The sequence below is a fragment of the Megalopta genalis genome, chromosome 5, assembly GCF_051020955.1.
Source record: "Megalopta genalis isolate 19385.01 chromosome 5, iyMegGena1_principal, whole genome shotgun sequence".
Taxonomy (NCBI): Eukaryota; Metazoa; Arthropoda; class Insecta; order Hymenoptera; family Halictidae; genus Megalopta; species Megalopta genalis.
Window position 1 is genome coordinate 1,887,367 of NC_135017.1, and position 21,698 is coordinate 1,909,064.

General features: G+C 47.9%; 1 protein-coding gene across 1 annotated transcript; it reads left to right on the plus strand.

Annotated features, from left to right (window-relative positions):
• Positions 1 to 17,959: 17,959 nt before the first annotated feature.
• On the plus strand, positions 17,960 to 18,977 carry LOC117225170 (RNA polymerase-associated protein CTR9 homolog). Its single transcript, XM_033478498.2, has 2 exons — positions 17,960 to 18,495; positions 18,573 to 18,977. Exons 1-2 carry the CDS (start codon positions 18,316 to 18,318, stop codon positions 18,702 to 18,704), a joined length of 312 nt encoding a protein of 103 aa, XP_033334389.2. The 5' UTR covers positions 17,960 to 18,315; the 3' UTR covers positions 18,705 to 18,977.
• Positions 18,978 to 21,698: the final 2,721 nt, after the last annotated feature.

Sequence of the window (21,698 nt, forward strand, 5' to 3'; positions counted from 1 at the left end):
GTAATGCACCAGGATCGGTATTCCGCCAAAAGCTGCTGGTAGGCTGAATTCCCCATTGTCGCCTTGATGGACGGTGTCTCCATCGTGGCGATCCTCCCGGTTGTCGTCAGCGTCGTCGTCTCATCTAGGAGTTGTCTGCCTTTGAGGTCCACGAGCAGTCCGTAGTGGGTCAGGAAGTCGGCCCCGATTATAGGTTTTGAAACGTCTGCGATGACGAACCTCCATGTGAAGGCCCGTCGCAGTCCCAGGTCGAGGTTCGCCGACTTCAGTCCGTAGGTGCTGATGATGGACCCGTTGGCAGCAAACAATTCATATTTTCCTTTGGACAGACGACTCTTTTGTATGATCGAGGGTACACGCAGTGGTACGATCCTGTATCTATTAAATACTCCTCGTTGCGTGTCCGCTCTAATATGAAAAGGCGGCAGGTCTTCGGCCCATCACTCATCGCCGCATTCAGTGGTGTGCCTCCGCGTTTCCCGCACCGTATGTGCACGGCGGCCTACATTTCGTTGATTTCTTCCCGAACGTCTGGTGGTACCAACAGTGCTCCTTCTTCCTGGGCGACGCGCTCTGATGTCGACCTTTCGATTTCGAGCGACCACTGTAATCGGACTGGTACGCTCTTCTTGGCGGACGCGATCGGTTCAGTTCGATTATTCGCATCTCCAATTGTCCAAGCATATTGACCAACCTTTCGATCGGATCCTTCTGTGCCGTCGAAACGCTGGTCACCTGATTTTGGGCTGCTCCTACCGGCATCGCGATATTATCACGGTTTTGTTCGGTATCGAAAGGACCTGTGTACTCGTTTTACGATGTAGAATAGTTCTTTATTCTTCTGCGAACTTTGTCTTCAGACGAGTCGCGATGCATTTGTGACCAAAGTTGGTTTGAAAAGTCCAGTGTACTTTGACTTGAGAGTAATAATCTCTCAGCCCAAAGTAATGGTATGAGTAATTTAAAAATTCTATTAAACATACTCTGTCATTTGTATACTTTTTAAATTGTTTATATTCTTTGATATTTCGAAGGCTCAACTGGCGAAGGCACTGTGGAGACTGTCAGAGGACCGTGAAAACATATATCAGATCTGTGGTGTGCCTTACACTGCTTTACCATTAGCTTTCGACGGTCTCCGTTTGCTATTGAGGTATTTCTAAAAAAAACTCTACTGCAAACATGCGTTGTCAAGGTTTGGAACTTATCATCTTAAAAATAGCTTCTTCGAAGAGGAGTCATAAATTACGTTGGACTAAGGTTTCCATTGTGCATAAGACTGGATGCTACAAAATTAATTAAATTGGTTATATTAAATATTGTTTTCTTGTATCCGTTTAGTAACCGAATAACTATATGGACGAGACTAGTAGGTGATGACCTTCAGTATAATGTTAATTAGATTGGTTATATTAAGCAGGGTTTCCATGCATGCATTCGGTAACCGAATGATGATACTGACAAGTCTAGCAGGTGATAACCTTCAGCAATGCTATATCTTTTCTTTCCTTTTATTCTTGTTTTATCCCTAGCGCTAAATAATAATAAGTTTTATCAGCATTGATCAACTGCCCTCAACTTGTTCTCTATCTCCTCTCTTTGAAGTATTGATGTTTGATTGTGTGTGTGTGTGAGAGAGAGAGAGAGAGAAGAGAGACTTACAGCATACACAGAGTGTCCCAAACGTCTCGCGCAATATAGTACTGTCCGGATTACACTGGCCAATGCGGGTTGAGATCAGCTTGTCCCAGGCGACCAATTCAATAAACGGAACTGGGCTGCGACTATCCGTTGGCTCGGCCGTCTCGCGCCAGTTGAGCTCGTCTCTCATTAGTCAATGTTTTTCTTTAATAACTCGTATACAAAGCCAATTTCCCGATTCTGAGTAAGCTATTGTACATCCTGTATACTACACTAATTATGTTTTACTACTCTTATAATACACTTATTATATTAACATTTACACTATCCTAAGTTTAACAGTTTCACTGTTTAATAACCACTTCCACTTGCTGATTTAAAAACAGAAATGTACTTGTATTAACATCCACGCTGCTAACTACGTTCGTAACTGAGGCATTGTCTCTATTTATTTATTAGATAGCATTCGAAGAGAAAGACACGCAGAATTGAACTGTGGCATAAGACACGAAGAATAAGCATTTCTCTACTCGCAACAGTCAAATCTTATAAATAAATAAAATCTAATAAATATCGGACTATATCAGAGAGACAGCTATGATGGAGACTCCTTATTGTGTAGATAACTAATATGGCAACTGGTATCCATTATACGTTTTAATGTAATCATGGTATATTTCAAGAATACCCTGCAATGTAGTTATACTAAAATAGTCAGCATTTTTTTAGAACGGTTAACTAATTCATTATGAGTCTTTAATTATTTCACGCAACGAATTATGTTCTCTACTTTACCAATTATGTCTTTAATATTGTCTGTTGATATGCCATACTTTAATTTGTTGTTTGAGTACATCAAATACGTAATTCATGTTGGAGCAAAATATTGCTCTACGTTCAGAAATTGCTGATATCCGTTGTCTTTTAAATATTTTAACGCGATGAGCGCCATGCGAATTCTTAAGGAAATCCCTGTCAGGCTACACACAGTATTGCAAACCCCAAAAAACCTGGAAAAGTCTCTGCAGTGCGAAAATATTGTAAATGGTGTTATGAAAAAAATGTGACACAATATGGTAGAGCAATGGCCAGAAAAATAACTAAACGAGTTGTCACAATTTGTGATACCTGTAAGAGACAACTGTTTTTATGTTTACCATATTTCAATAAAATCCATTAAAATGTCTTAATGATATAATCCTGTAATAAATAAAAATTAAGTATATTTTAAATCAATTTTCAGTAATTACTTAAAACAATGTAAATTTTTTAGTTTTATATCATATTTTACACTGTCAGCCACCGGTGGTTGACGCGGCCTAAACGGAAAGTTTAAGTTCAGCCACCCATGACTGACGTGGCACTCAACGTGTTAATGCAATGCTGACACTTTCACTCAATGTCTCGGTAGCTAACTTAACATTCATTATATTTTCCTGAAATTCCATGCGCTTCCTTGTTATTTTCATTCGAAGATGCACACCAATTATTTCTTAAATATGAACTAATTTTTTAAACAGCATCTAGGAAATTAATCTCCCTTCTGAATCGCACATGTCGCACATTTCCTAAAGAATTTCTTATTAACTTCAATGAGTGGCATACATCCGGTGTGATATAAATAGATTCACTCGTTTCAGGATTAAAAACATATTGGCCAACTCATTTGATGACGGAAATGTCTACCCCTAATTCTATGCACATTGCTAAATTAGACAGTAAGCCATCAAATGTAATTGATGAGATGCTGACATATCTTGTCAATATTATTAACACTATACCGTCTGCACATCTAATCGAGATTCTTTCGTTTGGCGCTGGTAGCACTGGCCTTTCTGCGTTTTCGGTTGTCGGTTTCACAAATTCGCATGGCATCAAAGTGGTGCCACCGCGCTTGCTCGATAGTTTTCGCTAGGCACCAACGTGGTGCCACCGGACGGCATAGTGAGTTAAGTGTTCCTCGACAATCTCTGCATTTTGTGGTCCAATCAGACTATTAACAAAATAGGGATCTTCCAATTGCTGTTTATATAGGCTAGCAGAACCACCAATATATTCTGTGTCTCAGGTATTGGATTCAAATTCATTCCATGTACAATATCGATAAATAGATATTCCTAACCTGCTATAATATCTACATATTTCTTTTTACTTTACAAACCACTACACGCTTCTTGTCCGCCCTCTTTTCCGAAACAAATTTGTTTTCTAAAATTTCAAGTGCTGTTTTATTTATTCCTGGTGAGCATTGTTGCAAAAGAACATAGTGATAGTGGAAATGGAAGTTTACATTTCATACTATAATTACTTTTCAATATTTGTATTCATTTCTCCATTGTTTTCGATTTTGTAGGAACTCTGTAGAAATAAAGGGAAAGAACAAGAAATTAGTGAACACCTACGGTATCTACATAATCTCTCTTCAGGATATTTTAATACACATTGATGAAAATTTATGTCCGAACATTGTGAAGTTTATATTTTTGATTCACAAACCGGTGTGCAGTACTTTTAAGGCATTTTTTAAACTGTTTTTGATAACTGTAGAAAGAGATCGAACTATTATAAATGACACCTGAATTCGAGCGTAGTACTGTAACGCGTGTAACAAAAGTCTTGAGGCAGATTTGAATGGCGCGCTAAAGTTTCTTGAATATTGTTGGCGCTGCAACAAAATGTCACAGGAAGTGCAACAATAAATTAATGTTACTATCGGAAACCGTTCAGTCCAACATTCGAATTAGCAATGTTATACAAAAATACAAAGTCCGACGTTTCCAGCCTTGTTCGAGACAACCAAGCAATGACTCATGGTAAACTCTTCGAGCTTACAGCCTCTCGCGCCCGTCTTGGCGCTTACCCAGAGGATAGACGTACCGTTGACGCCGGCAGAGATAATGACTCTGGTGTTTCTCAGTGCACACAAAGCACTTTCCAAATGTGCCAGACGTGATTCAACCTCTTTAGAGCATTAAAAATACTAGCTGATCAGAAAGAAGCTTCCGAACGAGCCTGTGATGCTTGCACAGGATCGGGTCACCTGCTATGATCACTCTCGTCGATAGCCCCAACCCAAGCACTGTAACCCGCCAGCTGTATGGCTCTTGTGTAAGCAGCACATCCGTCCCACGTGTGTGCATCTCAGTCCAGACTTCGTCGGTCACATTCCGTGCCCGCTGCATATTATGCTGCATGACTCGGATAATTCTCGAACGTAGTCGGTCGTCCATACTAGCCATAGATCATACGAGACGTCTCCAAAGCTAGTGCCTCCTGATAGGAAGCAGTAATGAAAGCTTTAATGAAAGCCGATGCTCTTGTCGTCGCAGATCGAACAGGGACTTTTGTTCAGCTGCTATCTGGTCGAGATGCCGGAGGAGGCCGAGGGTATTCGACAGTCTTCCTGGTCGTCCACCCTCTATCCTTGCAGTTGGAGCAGACCGGAGGTTTGCTCTTCCTGCTACAGAGGGTGTAGGTATGCCCCTTCTCTGAGCAGTGACCGCACACGTCCTCCTTGAATTTACAACGCTTCGAGGTGTGCCCGAAGCGTTGACATCGGTAGCATCGGGTCACCTGGACGTAGTCCCGCACTCGGCAGCAGTTCCACCCAAGGTATACCCAGCCACCCCTCTGTTTCAGCCGCAGAAGATTCTGCGGACTGACGGCCACGACCCAGATGGCTGTCTCCGGGGTCTTGCCGGCCATGTGGTTGACTTGAATTCCCGGAGGCACATCCTCCTGTGTAGCTTCACAGAGATTTTGCCGTCAGAGACTGGAGGCAATTTCCTCCTTACCCATCCTTCTCGGGACGTCGTAAACCAAAACCTCAGGGTCCCGTTTGGTGGGTAAGGAGACGGACAGTCCCGCATCTTTGAGCTTTTCATTGCCAACGAAGGCGTTTAGGTCCTCCTAGCGGTCGGTCTCGACGACGATGCCACCGGAGTGGATGCGTCGGACCGACTTCGCACGGATCGCCTCCTTCGCTGGTTTGATGAGGGAGAGAACAGTCTCCTTCGTAATCACGCTGCTCTGTTCCTTCTCTTTCGGCGCGAAGATTCTTACCACATGCTGTGATTGTGGTCTACCTGCTCCCGGGGAAGCTCTTTTGCAGTCGATCTTGGCCACTTGGGCGTAGGTCGGCTGCGCGGCATTGCAGACCGTCTTCGGGAGAGTTCCCTTGGACGGCCCAGGTCGCATCGCACTCACTACGGCAGGACGCGCTTTTAGGAACCACATTTTGGAACCCGCTATCAGGCTGGGTTAGGGCTACTCACCGGATATAGTCTGCTGACTCGGTCGATTGCTCAGCCTAGCACGCATTCTCGCTCAGCAGAACCTACTTGCCGAAGCATATGGTCGTTCCAAGCCGATTGACTGGACCAGGGCTGTTTTTGTCGTCCAGCTACCCATCTAGCCGGAACCGAGGCCAAAGGTACGTGTTGGGGACGTCTCCCCCGCAGGAGAGGGCCCCCTTTTTTTTTTTTTTTTTTTTTTCAGGAGGAGGGGAATGCTTTGCGCACGCCGCCCTATGATGTTGGTGGGCGGGAGTGTGGGACTCCCTGGCGAAAAGGGTGCAATACCAAGTATACCCACTAAACCCCTCCTCAGGCGTCAGCCTTTGCGCAGAACACCCACCGCGGTGTCCCCTCTCGGGATTCCTGCACGGTGGGTGTCTGGATCATAAGTCAATAACCGTTTAACTAAGGCCACGGTAAGCCTATACTACTAAACCTAGAGTCAGACAAAAAAAAAAGGAAAAAGAAAACCTAAAAATTTAAAAATTAAAATAAAATTAAAATAAACGCCTAGCCTAAAGGCTGAGGCCTGCGTCTCGTACGGCTGCTTCGCACCCTGCGGTGCCGTCGTTTCTCAATCCTGTCCAGTTTCTCTCGCTGTTTGATCACGTCAGTGACGTAACAGACGAGAGTAGTCCTTGTGTCTTCATCCTTAAGTAGGGACATGAAGCTCCCGAGACTGATGGCGGTTCCCATCGCCCTTTCGGCGGCGCCCCTCTCGGCGGCGAAATGCCCACACTCCAAGAGCGCGTGAACGGGGTCATCAGGCCCCCCCCCCCGCATGCCAGGCAGAGATCGCTATCCGTAAAGCCCATCCTCGCCAGGTACTCAGCGAAGCATCCGTGCCCGGAGATAAACTGGGCTAGGCGAAAGCTGAGTACTTTAGGGCCCCACTGGATCCACTCGCTGATATTGGGAATCAAGCGGTGGGTCCAGCGTCCATGCCTTGCAGCATCCCATCTCGCTTGCCAACGCTGCAGCGTGACAAGCTTCTCCTCAGCCTTCACCCGCCCAGCCTCCGACACGAAGCACTCCGAGCCCCTGTCGAGGGTGGACAGCCTGCGGAAAATACGCAGCCTTTCCTCCGCCACCAACACCAGGGGCGGCACGCCCGCCAGAACGCAAACGGCGTCGAGGGACACGGTCCTGTACGTCCTGGCTACTCGAGCCAGGATCGCACGCTGGACCGCGTTAATGGCCTTATCGTTGCCACACCTCGACGCCACGTGCGCCCAGACAGGGGCCGCGTAGAGGACCACCGACTCGACCACCCTATAGTAAAGCAGCCGAGCCCAGTAGCCCCCGCCCCGGATGTTGGGAAGGATTCGGGCTAGCAGGCCCGCGTACTTGGCTGCCTTCTCGCAGCTACGCCTGACATGCGCGCGGAAGCACTGATTTCCCTCAATCAGTAGCCCGAGGTAGCGCACGCAACCGCCGCTACGAAGGGACGCCGAACCGAGGGCAAGTTGAAGGGCCTCCGGCGCCTTCCTACTGGTCAGGTGCAGGACCTCGGTCTTCTCCTCCGCCAGCTCAAGATGTTGATCCCGGAACCACGCGTGGATGCGGGCGAGCGTTTGCTCGGCCAACGCAACCACGCGGTCGGCACTACGCGCGCCAACGAGAAGCGCGACGTCGTCGGCAAACCCTAAGACACTACAGTGCCTAGGGAGAGGCATCTCGAGGAGACCATCATATTGAGCGTTCCAGAGCCAGGGGCCGAGAACGGAGCCCTGAGGCACCCCGGCATGTACTGTAAAACGCTCAGGTCCTGTCGGGGTCGTCGCCTCCACCACGCGCCCGCTGAGATAACTACTCAACACGCGCAGCAGCGGAGCCGAGACCCCTTTCCCCGCCAAGGCGCCCAGAACACCGTCCCACCGTACGGTGTTAAAGGCATTTCTGACGTCCAAGGCCACCATCACGCAATGCAAACCTGTACGCTTAGCAGCGTCCCATGTGTCGATGAGACGACACATGGCATCGACCGTGCTTTTGCGCTTGACAAAGCCAAATTGGTTGCTTGCGAAGGTAACCCCGGACGCAAGGCGCTCCTTGAGACAATATTCGAACGCCTTGGAGAAGTTTGAGAGGAGGCAAAGCGGGCGCCACGACACCACGCCCCCGGGTCCAGGCTTCTTGGGAATCAGCACAAGCCTGCCCACCTTCCATGCCTCCGGGAAGTATCCCAGAGTGATACATGTATTAAAAAGGTGGGCAATATGGCTAAGTGCCTCTCCCCCAAGAGCCCAGACCACGCAGGACGCGATACCGTCGACGCCGGCCGCCTTCCTCTTGACCCTTTTGATGGCCGCCTCGACCTCTTCCTCTGTAAAAAACTGCCTAGAAGAGGCAGGGCACTCTAAACAAAATTCCTCAATTCGAGGGAAAGGAGCCCCACTAGGAGGCTCCGTTACAAAAAGCTTGCGGACGACGCCCGCAACCTCGTCGGCGCTAAGGGATGCTGGCGGGGAGCGTCCCTTGACCCTACCCCTGACCCAGAGGTATGGCCGGCCCCAAACGTCCGCCTCCACACTATCCGTAAAAGCTTTCCACGATGAGGACTTGGCCTTCGCAATAATGCGGGCCAGGTCCTTTTTTAAAACTTTGTAGGCCGCGGTCCTAACCTCCAGGACACAGGCGTCACGGCCGCGCCTGGCCCTCTGGAGGCTTCGTCTAGCTCTACACACCAATCTTCTGGCCGTCGCAATCTCGCTACTCCACCACCACACGGGGCGCTTATTGCGCAGCCCGGGGTGGAGAGTGCGAGACGCGCGTCCGGCCAGATCGACAATCATGTCTATGTACGCGTCCACGTCCTCAACAGTAACAATACTGAGAGGGTTAGCTTCATGCGCAAACTTGTGATACTCTTTCATAAAACATTTAATATCTACGCTCCGGCGCGGAGGGCCACTGAACGGTCCCCGCCCGGCAGCGCAGTCTACAAATTTGTGTAGGATGTACAGGAGAGGGCCCCCTTAGATCCCAGGATCCTCTTCTCCGGCGACAAGGGTCGCCATGCACGACAAACACGTGGGAGGCAGTAGTCGGAGAGGCTGCCTCTTCCTCTCCACCACACTTCGTTCAGTTTACTACATCCTTGTGAACGAGTTATCCAGCGGCACCCGTGCGATGCAGCAGGGCTGTTCGCGCTTCGAGGAGGCTCAAGTGTGGCTCTAAGTCCAGCGGAGTGTCGCCGCGTGACATGTTTTCTTACACCAGTCGGTGTGTTACCTCTGAACGCTATCCTCGCTTGAGGCGGCTTCCAGTCAAGCTATTAGGACCTGAAAAACCGCCTAACGTGAACCGGGGAGCAGAGCTGCCTGGTTGGTAATTGTAGTATACAACAGCGCGCGATGCGCGATGGTATTGTGCCGAAACCTGGGTATCGCGTCGCGAGGCAATCGGATCTAGAAAATCGTCTAACGTGAATACGGTAACGATATACAACGCGCGAACGTGTATTGCATTAACACCTGTCGGCAAATCGCTTTCAGGTGCTGCTTTGTCGTGACGATATCCTGGTCCAAGCTCAAATGAGACCAGAAAAAGCGCTTAACGTGAACTGGGGAGCAAAAGCTCTTGAGTGAGTAATTATCATATATAACATATACAATGTTATATATAGAAACATGCCACAGTCCTTATGCTGAATCACGGCCTCGTCCTTATACGAAGTACTACATGCACAACGCACTGACGGTTATACAGGGTGTTCCACAATTATTTTAACAGCCGAAAATGAAGGGTAGCTGAGGTCATTTGAAGTAACTTTTTCCTTTGCGGAAATGCAATCTGGGGCTTTGTTTACGAGTTATTAACGAAAAACACTGGCCAATGAGAGGTGACGGTGCGAGAGAGAGGGTCCGCGAGAGAGTCCGCAGCACGAAGCTTTGACAGAAGATCGGGACGGACTCGAGCCGCGTTCGAAGTATTGAACAAGTCACAAGGCGAGAACTTTCCGGATTTCTTTTACTACATAACAGTGATATTTTTAAGAAAAACGCTGTTCACCTTTACTTTAGAACGTCTGAAGAATATTTACTAATTTTTCGGACCCGAAATAATATGTAGTTTAACCGTGACAGCCGTTTTAATTTTCTGGTGTGCATGACACCTCGTGTGTACCATATGAAATTTTTATGCAAGGTGTACAGTGAAGATTAACGAATGATTTGCAAAGCTGATTTAATAATAAATAAGGGACGTAAAGGATTTGTTTATTAGAGAGATATGAAAAATATTATCAGTAAGAAACTCACCCATTTAGTTGAGGATGCATTTGCTGGCTGAAATTCACGATGTCGAAGGGCACTGACCTTGTACAACGTACAGCTGATCTTTCACTGCACTGTCACCAAACACTGATCACTTAATTAATCACTGATAATCCGAAACATTTGTGGATATTACGAAAGATGACTGAGACGCGTTTGCAGATAATCGTTTATACGACACGTTCGCGGATAATCGTTTATTCGACGTGTTCGTTCGGCAGTCGACATTTCACTGCCAAAAATCGAGGCCTAGACCGTGGGCCCTTGTCGTTCGTCTTTCGACCGTCCGAAGAAATAACCCCCGATACCATTTTCTTCGAAGCGCAGGGTACCGCCAAATGAAATAAACAAGATATGCCGAGACGTAAACTGTGTCCGACCCGCTGTCACCGACGGTACCCGGCGCTCTTAGAACGTAATTAATGGCCGTGCGAAGAAAATGGTATCGAGTGTCATTTCCTCGGACGGCCGAACGACGAACAACAAGGACCCACAGTCAAGGCCTGAATTTTTCGGCAGTGAAACGTCGACTTCAGAACGAACGCGTCGAATAAACGATTATCCGCGAACGAGTCTCAGTGATCTTTCTTAAATATCCACAAGTGATTCGGATTATCAGAGATTAAATAACTGATCAGTGTTTGGTGACAGTGCAGTGTAAGTGAATTTCGCAAATAACCATACCAGAGGTTCCACCGACAGTATCCCTCGAATGTTGCGGTCATTGACCTGGGATCAGCTGTTCGTTGGACGAGGTCAGTACGTACGAGTCAGCAAATGCATCATCAACTAAATGGGTGAGTTTCTTATCGATAATATGTTTCATATTTTTCTAAAAAACAAATCCTTTACGTACCTTAACGCGATTATTTATTATTAAATCAGCTTTGCGAATCATTCGTTGAATTCTGTTCGTACACGGAATTATTTAAATTAAAATATCATTTACGAACTTTGTTAATCTTCACTGTACACCTTGCATAAAAATTTCATATGATACACACGAGGTGTCATGCACACCAGAAAATTAAAACGGCTGTCACGGTTAAACTACATATTATTTCGAGTCCGAAAAATTAGTGAATATTCTTCAGATGTTCTAAAGTAAAGGTGAACAGCGTTTTTCTTAAAAATATCACTGTTATGTAGTAAAAAATATCCGGAAAGTTCTCGCCTTGTGACTTGTTCAATACTTCGAACGCGGCTCGAGTCCGTCCCGACCTTCTGTCAAAGCCTCGTGCTGCGGACTCTCTCGTGGACCCTCTCCCTCGCACCGTCACCTCTCATTGGCCAGTGTTTTTCGTTAATAACTCGTAAACAAAGCCCCAGATTGCATTTTCGCAAAGGAAAAAGTTACTTCAAATGACCTCAGCTACCCCTCATTTTCGGCTGTTAAAATAATTGTGGAACACCCTGTATATGCCTCATAGTCGATGCACTCTCGACTCGGATAACACTCTTACGCGAGGACTAGTCTGGGGGTCTCTTCTCCATCTTGGGCAGCCAGCAGACCGCCACCGCCATGAGCGAGCTAACAAATACATAACCCCATCTTTCTACCTTCTCAATTCTCCGACGTTACGTGTGATACACGTTGGTTATAATTGTAAAAAGCTGTCTCCGCGACGGACGCGCCGGCCAATGGATGGCGAAGTCTCGCGAACGTTAAACGTACCAGCACCGTACCGTGCAGAGTGAGGCTGCCGTTACCTGGATGGTCTTTCAACCGAGAACGCGCCTTTGCTAATTCGCAGTATTATAGTTTTGAATCATTAGAATGTAAGCGTTAGCGAATAAATATTGTATAAGTCTATTAATTTCGGAAATAGCGTGTATCAAAATTCATTTAATTCGTCTATTCCCCCACCGAGCACGAACCTCGGCGTTACATGGCGAGTGTCACGTCGTGATTAGGGAATTCCACGTACAGGTAAAATCGCCTAGCCTTTGAGCTGGCTTGGCAGAAGCAATAGGGTCGGTTACAAACATACGTATTTCGGTTACGCGACGCGTGAGCCGTTCTAAAACTGTAACGGTTTACGTAAATATTTCTGTAGCGAGTGAGCGATGTCATCGCGTCTCACGGAGTTTCGAGGTTGAGGGTATAGCCCATTAAACTTCGAGTACGGACGAGCAGGCCGTATAGCGTGTTGCAGAAACGCGGATTTAGGCCGTGAGTCCTGTTGCGAATATGCGGAGTAGTAGAACTCCGCGGATTTCGGTTTGAGATTACGCGAGGATGCTTCGGGATTCTTGATTGTTATTGCACGTCTTGCATAGCGGTCCCGATTACGAATACGTGATAAACCTATTGCGGAGTTTGAGATTGCCCGAGACATCCAGTGAATCTCTGTTGCGATCGCGCGAATTGCGTCACGGATCCTGTTGCGAGTACGTAAGTAGTGAGCGTCTCGCGGAATTGTCAGGTTTGCACGAATTTCGGTTGCAATTACGCGAAATGCGTTTTGCGAGTTTAAATTTGCGCAAAACAACCGCATTTGCGTAAGTGTTGTAGAATATGCGAAATAGATCGCGAATTTCTGTTGCGGTTGCACGGAATGCGTTCCGCGGATTTAGTTGCGAGCACGAAAGATTTGTCGCACCGCGGGAAGTAAAATCGCGAGTTAATTTTAATTTTTGTGAATTTTGAAATTATAAATTTAGTTTAACTACCGTGAGCCAGACGCGGCACGCTGTATTGTCTGTTATCGGGGGAATTTTGTACTGCTTGCGTAGGCAGACTTTGTTGTATTTTTAGGTACACAGCGTCATCATGCGAGGGGACTCATGGGTGTACAATTCTACAAGGAGCATGTGGTAGTGACGGAATTAGAGAGACTACAGGAGGATATCATCGAGCTACGTCGACGGTTAATCGCATACGTGCGGGGCCATGCGGCGTTTTACCTGGATAAGCCGGCCGATTGTCTAGACTACAACGAGGAAGCCGGTCGTACTCGCGATCTCGAGAGGTTTCACAACCAGACCGCCCGTCAATCCGGGTAGCACACTTTGAAACTAGTGCCGTTCGGCCGATAGGAGGCCACGGGTACACTCAACGCGCACCATATCCTCGACCAGATGCGCAAGTGGAATTGCCATTTTGATAGCCGCGAAATGTACCGATTTCTCGAACGGATGAAGGTACTCCAGAGAGGATACCGAATGTCGGAAGCCAATGTCGGAATAATACGGATGAATTTCGGACGAGGAGAGAACTGGTGGTCGCTCCCAAGGAGTATTTCCTTCCGTTAGACGAAATGTGGTACCTGGTTACTCGAATAGCTAGCCGGGTACAGGCGTCACGGAAGCCAATAAGGGTGTTCGTAGCGGCCCTGACTACCCTTACGCGATGGCAGGGAGGATATGACGTCGAGAGACAACTCGACACCTTACAACGCATCATGCGGCCTGATCTTCGTCTCGCTGTCAAACGCTGCGACATCACCTGACCAGCGCAACTGATCAAGGAGGCCGAACAAGCTGATCAATTGCTACAGATGGTGCACACTTCGTCACGAGCACCACCTCCGATAACACCGGATGGACGCGGAGATCGACTGACCGCCGTGGACGGGAGCCGCGAGATGAGGTCACGTTGTTGGGTGTGCAGAGAGCGGAGCTATCGGCAACAACAATGTCAAAACCGGCAGGCCCCTCGCGAAGAAACGAAACCTTATTGTCCGCAGTGCGGAAGAAAGAACACTCCAGGACAGTGATGCGTCTGCTGGCGAGACACTGGACGATCGGGAAACGGGTCAACGGCCGGCACGAATTAAAGACACGACCGGCCACCGCAACGATCCAAGAGGACAAGCGGGTATATGCCAAGGCACGGGTCAGAAATTATATATTCAACGCCATAGTCAACACCAGGGCCGTGGAATTCTTCATAAATAAGGAGGCGGTCGAAGCATGCTCGGGAGCGCACGCATTTGCGGATGGGAGCGAGACCTATCTGTCAGGTCTGCTCCGTGGAGTGCTGACTTTTGAGAGTGCGTAGCTAGGTCATCACTTCCACGTGTTGGGCAGCCTCGAACCCGACTTTCTAATCGGGATGGATCTGACGACACGTCATGGATTAACAATGTACCTAAGGGACCATGCCGCGCATGACGACGGGCCTCGTAAATCTTATGCCCCAAGACCAGAACATCCTGAAACAATTGTTGGACGACATAAAGAGGGATTTCGGAAAGGTGAAGAGTACCACGATGTTGATCACGCACGAGATCCGCGTGGAGGACACAACCCCGCTGAAACAAAGGTTATTTGCCCAGGCAACCTAGCAATGCAGGCCACCATTGACAAGGTGATAGCCAAAATGCTGGCTGACTGCGTGGTGCAACCTTCTCGAAACCCCTGGAGTTCACCGATCGTCCTCGCAAGAAAAGAAGACAAGAGCTGCCGTTCCCGCGTCGACTTCCGCCGACTAAACACCGTTACGAAGGAGGATGTCTATCCATTATCCCAGATAAACACAACACTCTATCGACAATCGACCTATAAGACGGCTATTGACAGCTGCCACTGACCGCGGCCAGTCGACCGCTCATCACATTCATCGTGTCGGGAAAGGGACTCTTTGAGTTTACGACGATGCCCTTCGGCCTGCACTCGGCCCCGTCCACGTTCCAGCGGCTATTGGACAGTGTCATCTCTCCGGACCTTGCGCCGCATGCGTTTGCGTACCTGGACGACATCGTGGTCGCTTCATCGTCGTTTATAGATCATTGTCAAATTCTCCTCGAGGTCTTCCGTTGCCTACGCGAAGCGAGCCTCCGTCCGAACGAAGAGAAGTGCCATTTCGCACAACTCCAGCTCAAATATCTGGGACATCTAAGCTTCACCAGCTTCACTCGATCATACAGAGCTTCACACTGACTTGGAGAAAGTAGCAGTGGTCGAGAATTTAGAACCATCGATCAATGTCAAGCAAATGCGGCGTTTCCTTGGCCTACTGTCTTGGTATCGACGATTCCTGCGGGACGTTTCACAGAACGCGACCCCACTAACACAACTCCTGAAAAAGAAAGCCCCATGGGTCTGGGGCGAAGAGCAGTAAGGGTCGTTCGAGGGCGCAGTTAACAAGGATGGGGACCACATGGTCGTCTACGCAAGCCGCACCCTGGCGGATGCAAAAAAGGAGTACACAACTGCGGAGCTTGAGTGCTTGGCCGTCAGCTTGGGTATCTGAAAGATGCGACACTACTTCGAGGGTTACCATTTCATCATCCTCATCGACTACCAGTCCTTAAAATGACTGGACATTATTGACAACCCCTCGGGGAGACTCGCTCGACATGGAGCTTAGCTAATGGGATTTCGAAATTAAGTACCGCCGTGGGACAAGTAATACTGTTGCCGACGCGATCTCGAGGCAGCCCCTACTGACGGTGGCCATGCGACGTACCACACGGACAAGCTGGTTCCAACGTATGATTGCAGGCATACGCGAGAAGCCCGGAGATTTCCCCGATTATAAGTTACAAGGCAGCCGTCTGTACTACCACGTACTGCATACACATGATTTCAATGAAACAGACCCGGCAGCAGGCCATTTGGAATTCGCCAAAACGCTGGCCCGGTTAGCCAGAATGTACTACTAGCCAGGGATGCTGCAAGACGGCACACGTTATGTTCGAAGCTGCGAAAACTGCCAAAAATACAAGGAGGTACAACAGGCACCGGCTGGGAAGATGCACGCAACCCTGATTCAACAGCCGTGGAAAATGGTCTCGGCCAATCTAGTCGGGCCGCCTCCTGATACTTCAGGTACTTTCACAAAATGGGTGGAACTATGGCCCTAGAAGCGAGCAACGGAGTCTGTAACGACCTGTAACATGAGCCATAAAAGAACTGATGATTTTTTGGCACACGAGTCCTCAATTGCTCTTCGGATTACGAAACACTGCACAGGCCTTTCAAAGATTCATACACTTGGTCGTCGTCGGATTTGGCTTTTGCCACGTCTACTTGGACGACCTCATCATCGCCTCGTCGTTAGAAACGGAACACCGTAGCCACCTGGAGATTATTTTCAAGAGATTGGATCTGTACGGTTAAATTAAAAAACTCCGACAACTGCGTTTTTGGCAGTACCGAGATCGATTTTCTTGGTCATCGTATCAACGCTTCAGGACTGGCTCCACATACAGCCAAAGTCCAGGCTATTCGTGACTACACCGAGTGGCTGGCCTGCGCAGTTGTTGCATTTTAGTGCTAGGATTGCTAGGCAGCAGGTCTTCGAGAGATTTGTTTGGCCATACATGAATAAAGACATAGCTGTCTTCGTCCGTTCATGTTTTGCATGTCAGCGCTCAAAAATCCACAAACATAAGCGACTGCTTCCAGATAGGATTACCGTTTCGGTGAGTACATTACCTTCATGTTATGTCCTCTGGTCGAAATCACTGCGAACGCTGTGGTGAAAGCGTTCTTCACGCACTGGATCGCCCTTTTTGGCGTTCCGAAGGCGATCACGACGGACCAACCTGTTCGAGGCTGCACTCTTCGCAGCACTTATCAAACTGGTCGGAGGACATCGTTATCGGACGATGACCTACCATCCCGAGGCAAATGGTTTAATCAAGCAATGTTACCGCTCACTGACGACTGCTGTCATGTGCCACGATTCGACCGACTAAACAAGCGTATTGTCTATCGCGCTGTTGGGTCTGACATCATACTTCAAGGAGGACTTGAAGTGTTCTGCGGCTGAGATAGTGTATGGTACCATCCTCAGAGTTCCTGCTGAGTCTGTCATCCACTAGGAGCCTGACAGCGATCCGCACATATTCCTGGACGAATTTCGCCGCCTCATGCGAAAGCTGCGACCGATGACTACCGCACACCACCTTTACACCTGCATCCATGTGTTCGTTTGACGGGATGCTGCGAAGCATCCCCTGGAGTAGCTATACTCAGGTCCGCATTCACTGATAAAACGCATTTCGGACCGTGTTTTCATGGTAGACATCAACAGAAAGACCGTAAATGTTGCAATCGAACGTTTGAAGCCGGGATTCCTCGCCGTTGAAGAAGGAGCTGCGCCGACGCGGAATTCCAACGCCATGCAAAATGACTGTGCTCCCAGTTCTTCGACAACCATGCCAAAGAGCATCTTAAAGACTTATACCAAAAAAGACTTTAATACTTTCTCACTCAAGACTGTGCGTTTTGCGACAAATTATAGTAATTAAGTTCATATTACGTTCAAAGTAGTTTTAAGTTATTGTATACATATTCCTAAGTTTAGTTATAGATTTCCTTTCTTTTTTTCTAAGGGGGATACGTAGTTCTATGCCAGATACGTAGTTTCACAAGCCTTCACTCGCAGCTTTAGCGTTCTGCGCGAGTTACGCTCTACACTGTGTGTAGTTAGCGACCGTTTTCGTTTTCCTCCTTGGAAAAAGAGAAGAGAACTCTCTCGATGAGTAGGGACTCGAAGTTTAGACCGCGTAGCGTGAGCACGCGTAGTTAACCGCGGATAGTATCCAAGCATTAAATCTAGCCGGTTGCTATGTAGATATTTTGATTCGTTTTCTTTGCCGACCAAGTGCTGTTATATATGTTTCTCTTTAATTTTATAAATATATATAGAGTTTATATATTTTATGTTTAGTTTGTATTCCTTCTACTTCCGTTTTGTATATACGGTTTTGTTTCATATATACGGAAATAGAAGGAGTACGAACTAAACATAAGCTGCACACAGGCGGTATTTTAATTTCGCTATCAATCTACTCCGTTCCGCGGTCCGTCCGCGGCGCGTTCCCTGTCTGAAGGGTTCTCCCGTGAGCGACTCCCCTTCTGCACGGTTGCACGGCAGACCTTACGCGCTCTCCCTATACCTGCGGCGTCGTCGCCGCCGCTCCGGCCCTCCCAATCGTAGCGGCCCTCCACTGCTGGCCTCTGCCACCGCTGACGTTAGTTTCTGTGAAACAACCAACACGTGTCACGCGATTACGCAAGATTATGGAATTGAGGAGGAGGGAAACGGACAGATTTATGAAGCATCCGATTGGTTCAAAGACGCTTTGAGAATCAACAATGAACATCCGGATGCTTGGTCACTTTTAGGAAATTTGCATTTGGCTAAGATGGAATGGGGTCCTGGTCAAAAGAAATTCGAAAGAATCCTGAAAAATCCTACAACCAGTACAGATGCTTATTCACTGATCGCCTTGGGCAATATTTGGTTACAAACTCTACATCAAAGTGGGAAGGACAAGGATCGGGAGAAACGCTACCAAGATAGAGCATTGGCTATGTATAAACAGGTACTAGTGTTACTCATATTTTTGTAATTTGCAATCAGGTGTTTGCCCTTGTCACAGTTTCTATATGGAACTTTTAGGTTTTACGAAATGATCCTAAAAATATTTGGGCGGCGTGTAGATCTCAAGATCTCAAGTTTCATAAACTAGTTCACAAAAATCAGAGTATAACAAACTTCGTTATATCAAATTATTTTCACAACATGGATTGACTGATTTGAATTCTTGGAAGATTCGAACAAGATCGAGAAATCGCTCAACTGTGGCGGCTACCTCCAGACCAGCCAACAAATGACTTCTCTTCCCGCAAGTAACCGATCTGACACAATTTGTATACATACAGTGCGACGTCGTTCCGATCTCCGCGAGTTCCTAGACGCGGGCAAGGGCGACCCCGGGATTCTAAAGTCCTTACGCCAGGCCACGCAAGGCCATACGTGCGTGATCCACTTGGCGCAAGCTCGATCTCCTTAACCCGAGAAAGATAACCTACGTCGCAGAGGCGCCTGCGAAGACTGTTGATTTTTGTTAATTTTTCATAGAGGTCTAGTGATTTAAGTTTAAAATTACTTAAAATATAAAAAAATATAATATAAATGCATTTTATTTTTACAATAATGCCAAACCTTTAAAATGACTAGATTAACTTAAATAAATATCCATTGTTAGTATAAAATTGACGCCTTAGAAAAGCATGCGCCTCTGAAGCGTATGGTTATCTTTTACGTACGTTGTCATATGGTTATCTTTCTAGGGTTAACGGAGCGCGCGCCTATTTGACCTTGACGGAATTGATCGTCGCGCTGCAGTTGTGCGAACGGACATTAGACAAACCAAATTAGAAATATTTTCGACCGCCAGGTGGCACACGCATATGTTTCTGTGACCACAGGTATCGAACACGATGTGTCGGTAAAAATGTAGCGGAAGAGAGAAACAAAGCTGAAAGAGAAGGATAGCGACTAAACATGATTGCCACATTTCATTCCTCGCCGCATTCCTCGTCGAACGCGGAAAGCGGCATAGGAGCGTTCCCGCGCCCGGTCAACCGTAAGACGACGGCGCGTCCCTCGCACCCGTCACGGTGATAGCCGCGGGCCGCTTAGGAATGTGGAGGGCCTGGACGAGGGGTTCGGAAACGAAGGTCGCCTCCGACCCCTGGTCCAACAAGGCCCTCACCCATACTAGAGCGATCGTGAGCAGTACGGCCCTGCTCCCGCTCCAGTGTGCGACGCAGTTATGGACCGTGGACGATGCGGAGATGTTCGTCGCTGCCTCCCGCCCGGGGTGTCCCGAACGGAGGCAGTTTAAGCAGTTTCCAATGTCTTTCATAATTTGTTCTTGTGGCAGTTTTTTGTGTATAATATCTGTTATGTGTCGTGCCGGGGATATTAAAAACTTCTTAGATTCAACAATAACAATTTTATTGAATAATGTTTTATCCTGCACTTGTCGCCGGCCGATTTAACTTTGGGCGACTGTTTCAAAGGATCCGTGGTTGGGAGTTGGTCGGTTTAACAAATCGAATGGTTATGAAATCGCGTCTTAATTAGTGTCCCTCTCGTGTCTCTATCGTATCTGTCTCTGCGTCTCAGTTGTCTCTACCGTCTCGTTGTCTCTACCGTCTCGCCTGCTGCGTCGGAGTATCGTCCCTTTATCGCCTCGCGGAATGTCTCGATAAGGCCCCGTTTGGGGGAAACGTCATCCCCATTCGCCGATTGACTTGAGGGAGGAGAATTTTCTCGTTAGATCCCCTCTTCGGCGGAGGACGCGAGCCCACCCTCAAGTCAATGTTGGGAAACCCCCAAAACGTGCCGAAAACGGCTGAGAATTCCGGAGCGAGACGTTACCCCGAAACAGCATGACGACGTGGGCCCGAACGGCCCGATGTGGATTTATGGCCCTTGGCCTGGCGACGGTCCCGATGGCTCAAGGGGGCGACCGCTTTCTCGAAACCCGAGGTCGAGAGCATCTCGAGTGGTCGCACGTGCGGCGCAAGGGATGCGGACCCTTGGCCGCTGGTCGTTCGTGGGGACAGCAACATGTGTCCTTTCGGGACCGTACAATATCGGTGTTATTGTTCGCGGTCGATTTTTAGGAATCGGTCGAGCCTTGTGAAATTTACACGTACTGTGTCGACTAGTGAAGGTTCGAAGAACCACCTCCCCTATCAGGAGGAACGAACTTTACACCGTGAGTGAGGCAAAACAATTTATTTACACTCTCCGGCGGAGATACCAGAATGTTGAGTTGCGAGTTTCGAAACGTATCTAAAGGAAACGAGAGGTATCTAAAAGTGTCTAGAAGGTATCTAGAGGGTATCGAAATGGTTTCTAAATGGTATCCAAAAGGTATCGAAATGGTGTCTAAATGGTATCCAAAAGGTATCTGATCTGTAGACCGAGGTTCGCCCATAACGACACCTCGGTCCTCCCTACCCTAGTAAATTAGGGGTGGGTGTTGAGGAAAGCCGCCCAATCGCCACGTGCCCGAAAGACAGCGCTTGGGACCTAAGGGGCCGGGATTTCGCACACTATGACGACCCACACATAGAAGAAAAGCCATATACGTATATTCAAGTAAATCACGCGGATCGTCGCGCTGCAGTTGTGCGAACGGACATTAGACAAACCAAATTAGAAATATTTTCGACCGGCAGGTGGCACACGCATATGTTTCTGTGATCACGGGTATCGGTAAAAATGTAACGGAAGAGAGAAAGCAAGCTAAAAGAGAAGGATAGCGACTAAACATGGTTGCCACATTTCATTCCTCGCCGCAATGTTGCCATGTCGTCAAAACCGTTTCACAAACTGAGTTTCATGAAACTGATTCCTGCTTCATGAGCCCGTTCTGCCGCGCGCTAGGTTACTAGACCAGGGGAAAGTGGCGTGCGGGGAAGTCGTGAGCGGCGCGGCAGTTGCAGCAAGAACGCTCGTCGAATACTGTAAATATCTCAACAATAATAAAGAAATGGACATTTCTACAACCGAAGCCCCCCAGCTTAGACTTTTCTGAATCGAAATATCCAACTCCCGAACTGCTCACTCGAATATTGGCACGTCCATCTTACTTGATACGAACAGTTGTCACGAAGATATTCTGCCGCGCGCTAGGTTACTCGTTTTACATTGTATACGTGACAGTTGAATGCCTACAATTTGAGCTTTAGGGGCTTTCGCCGGCTCTGCTATTCCGAAGCTGCG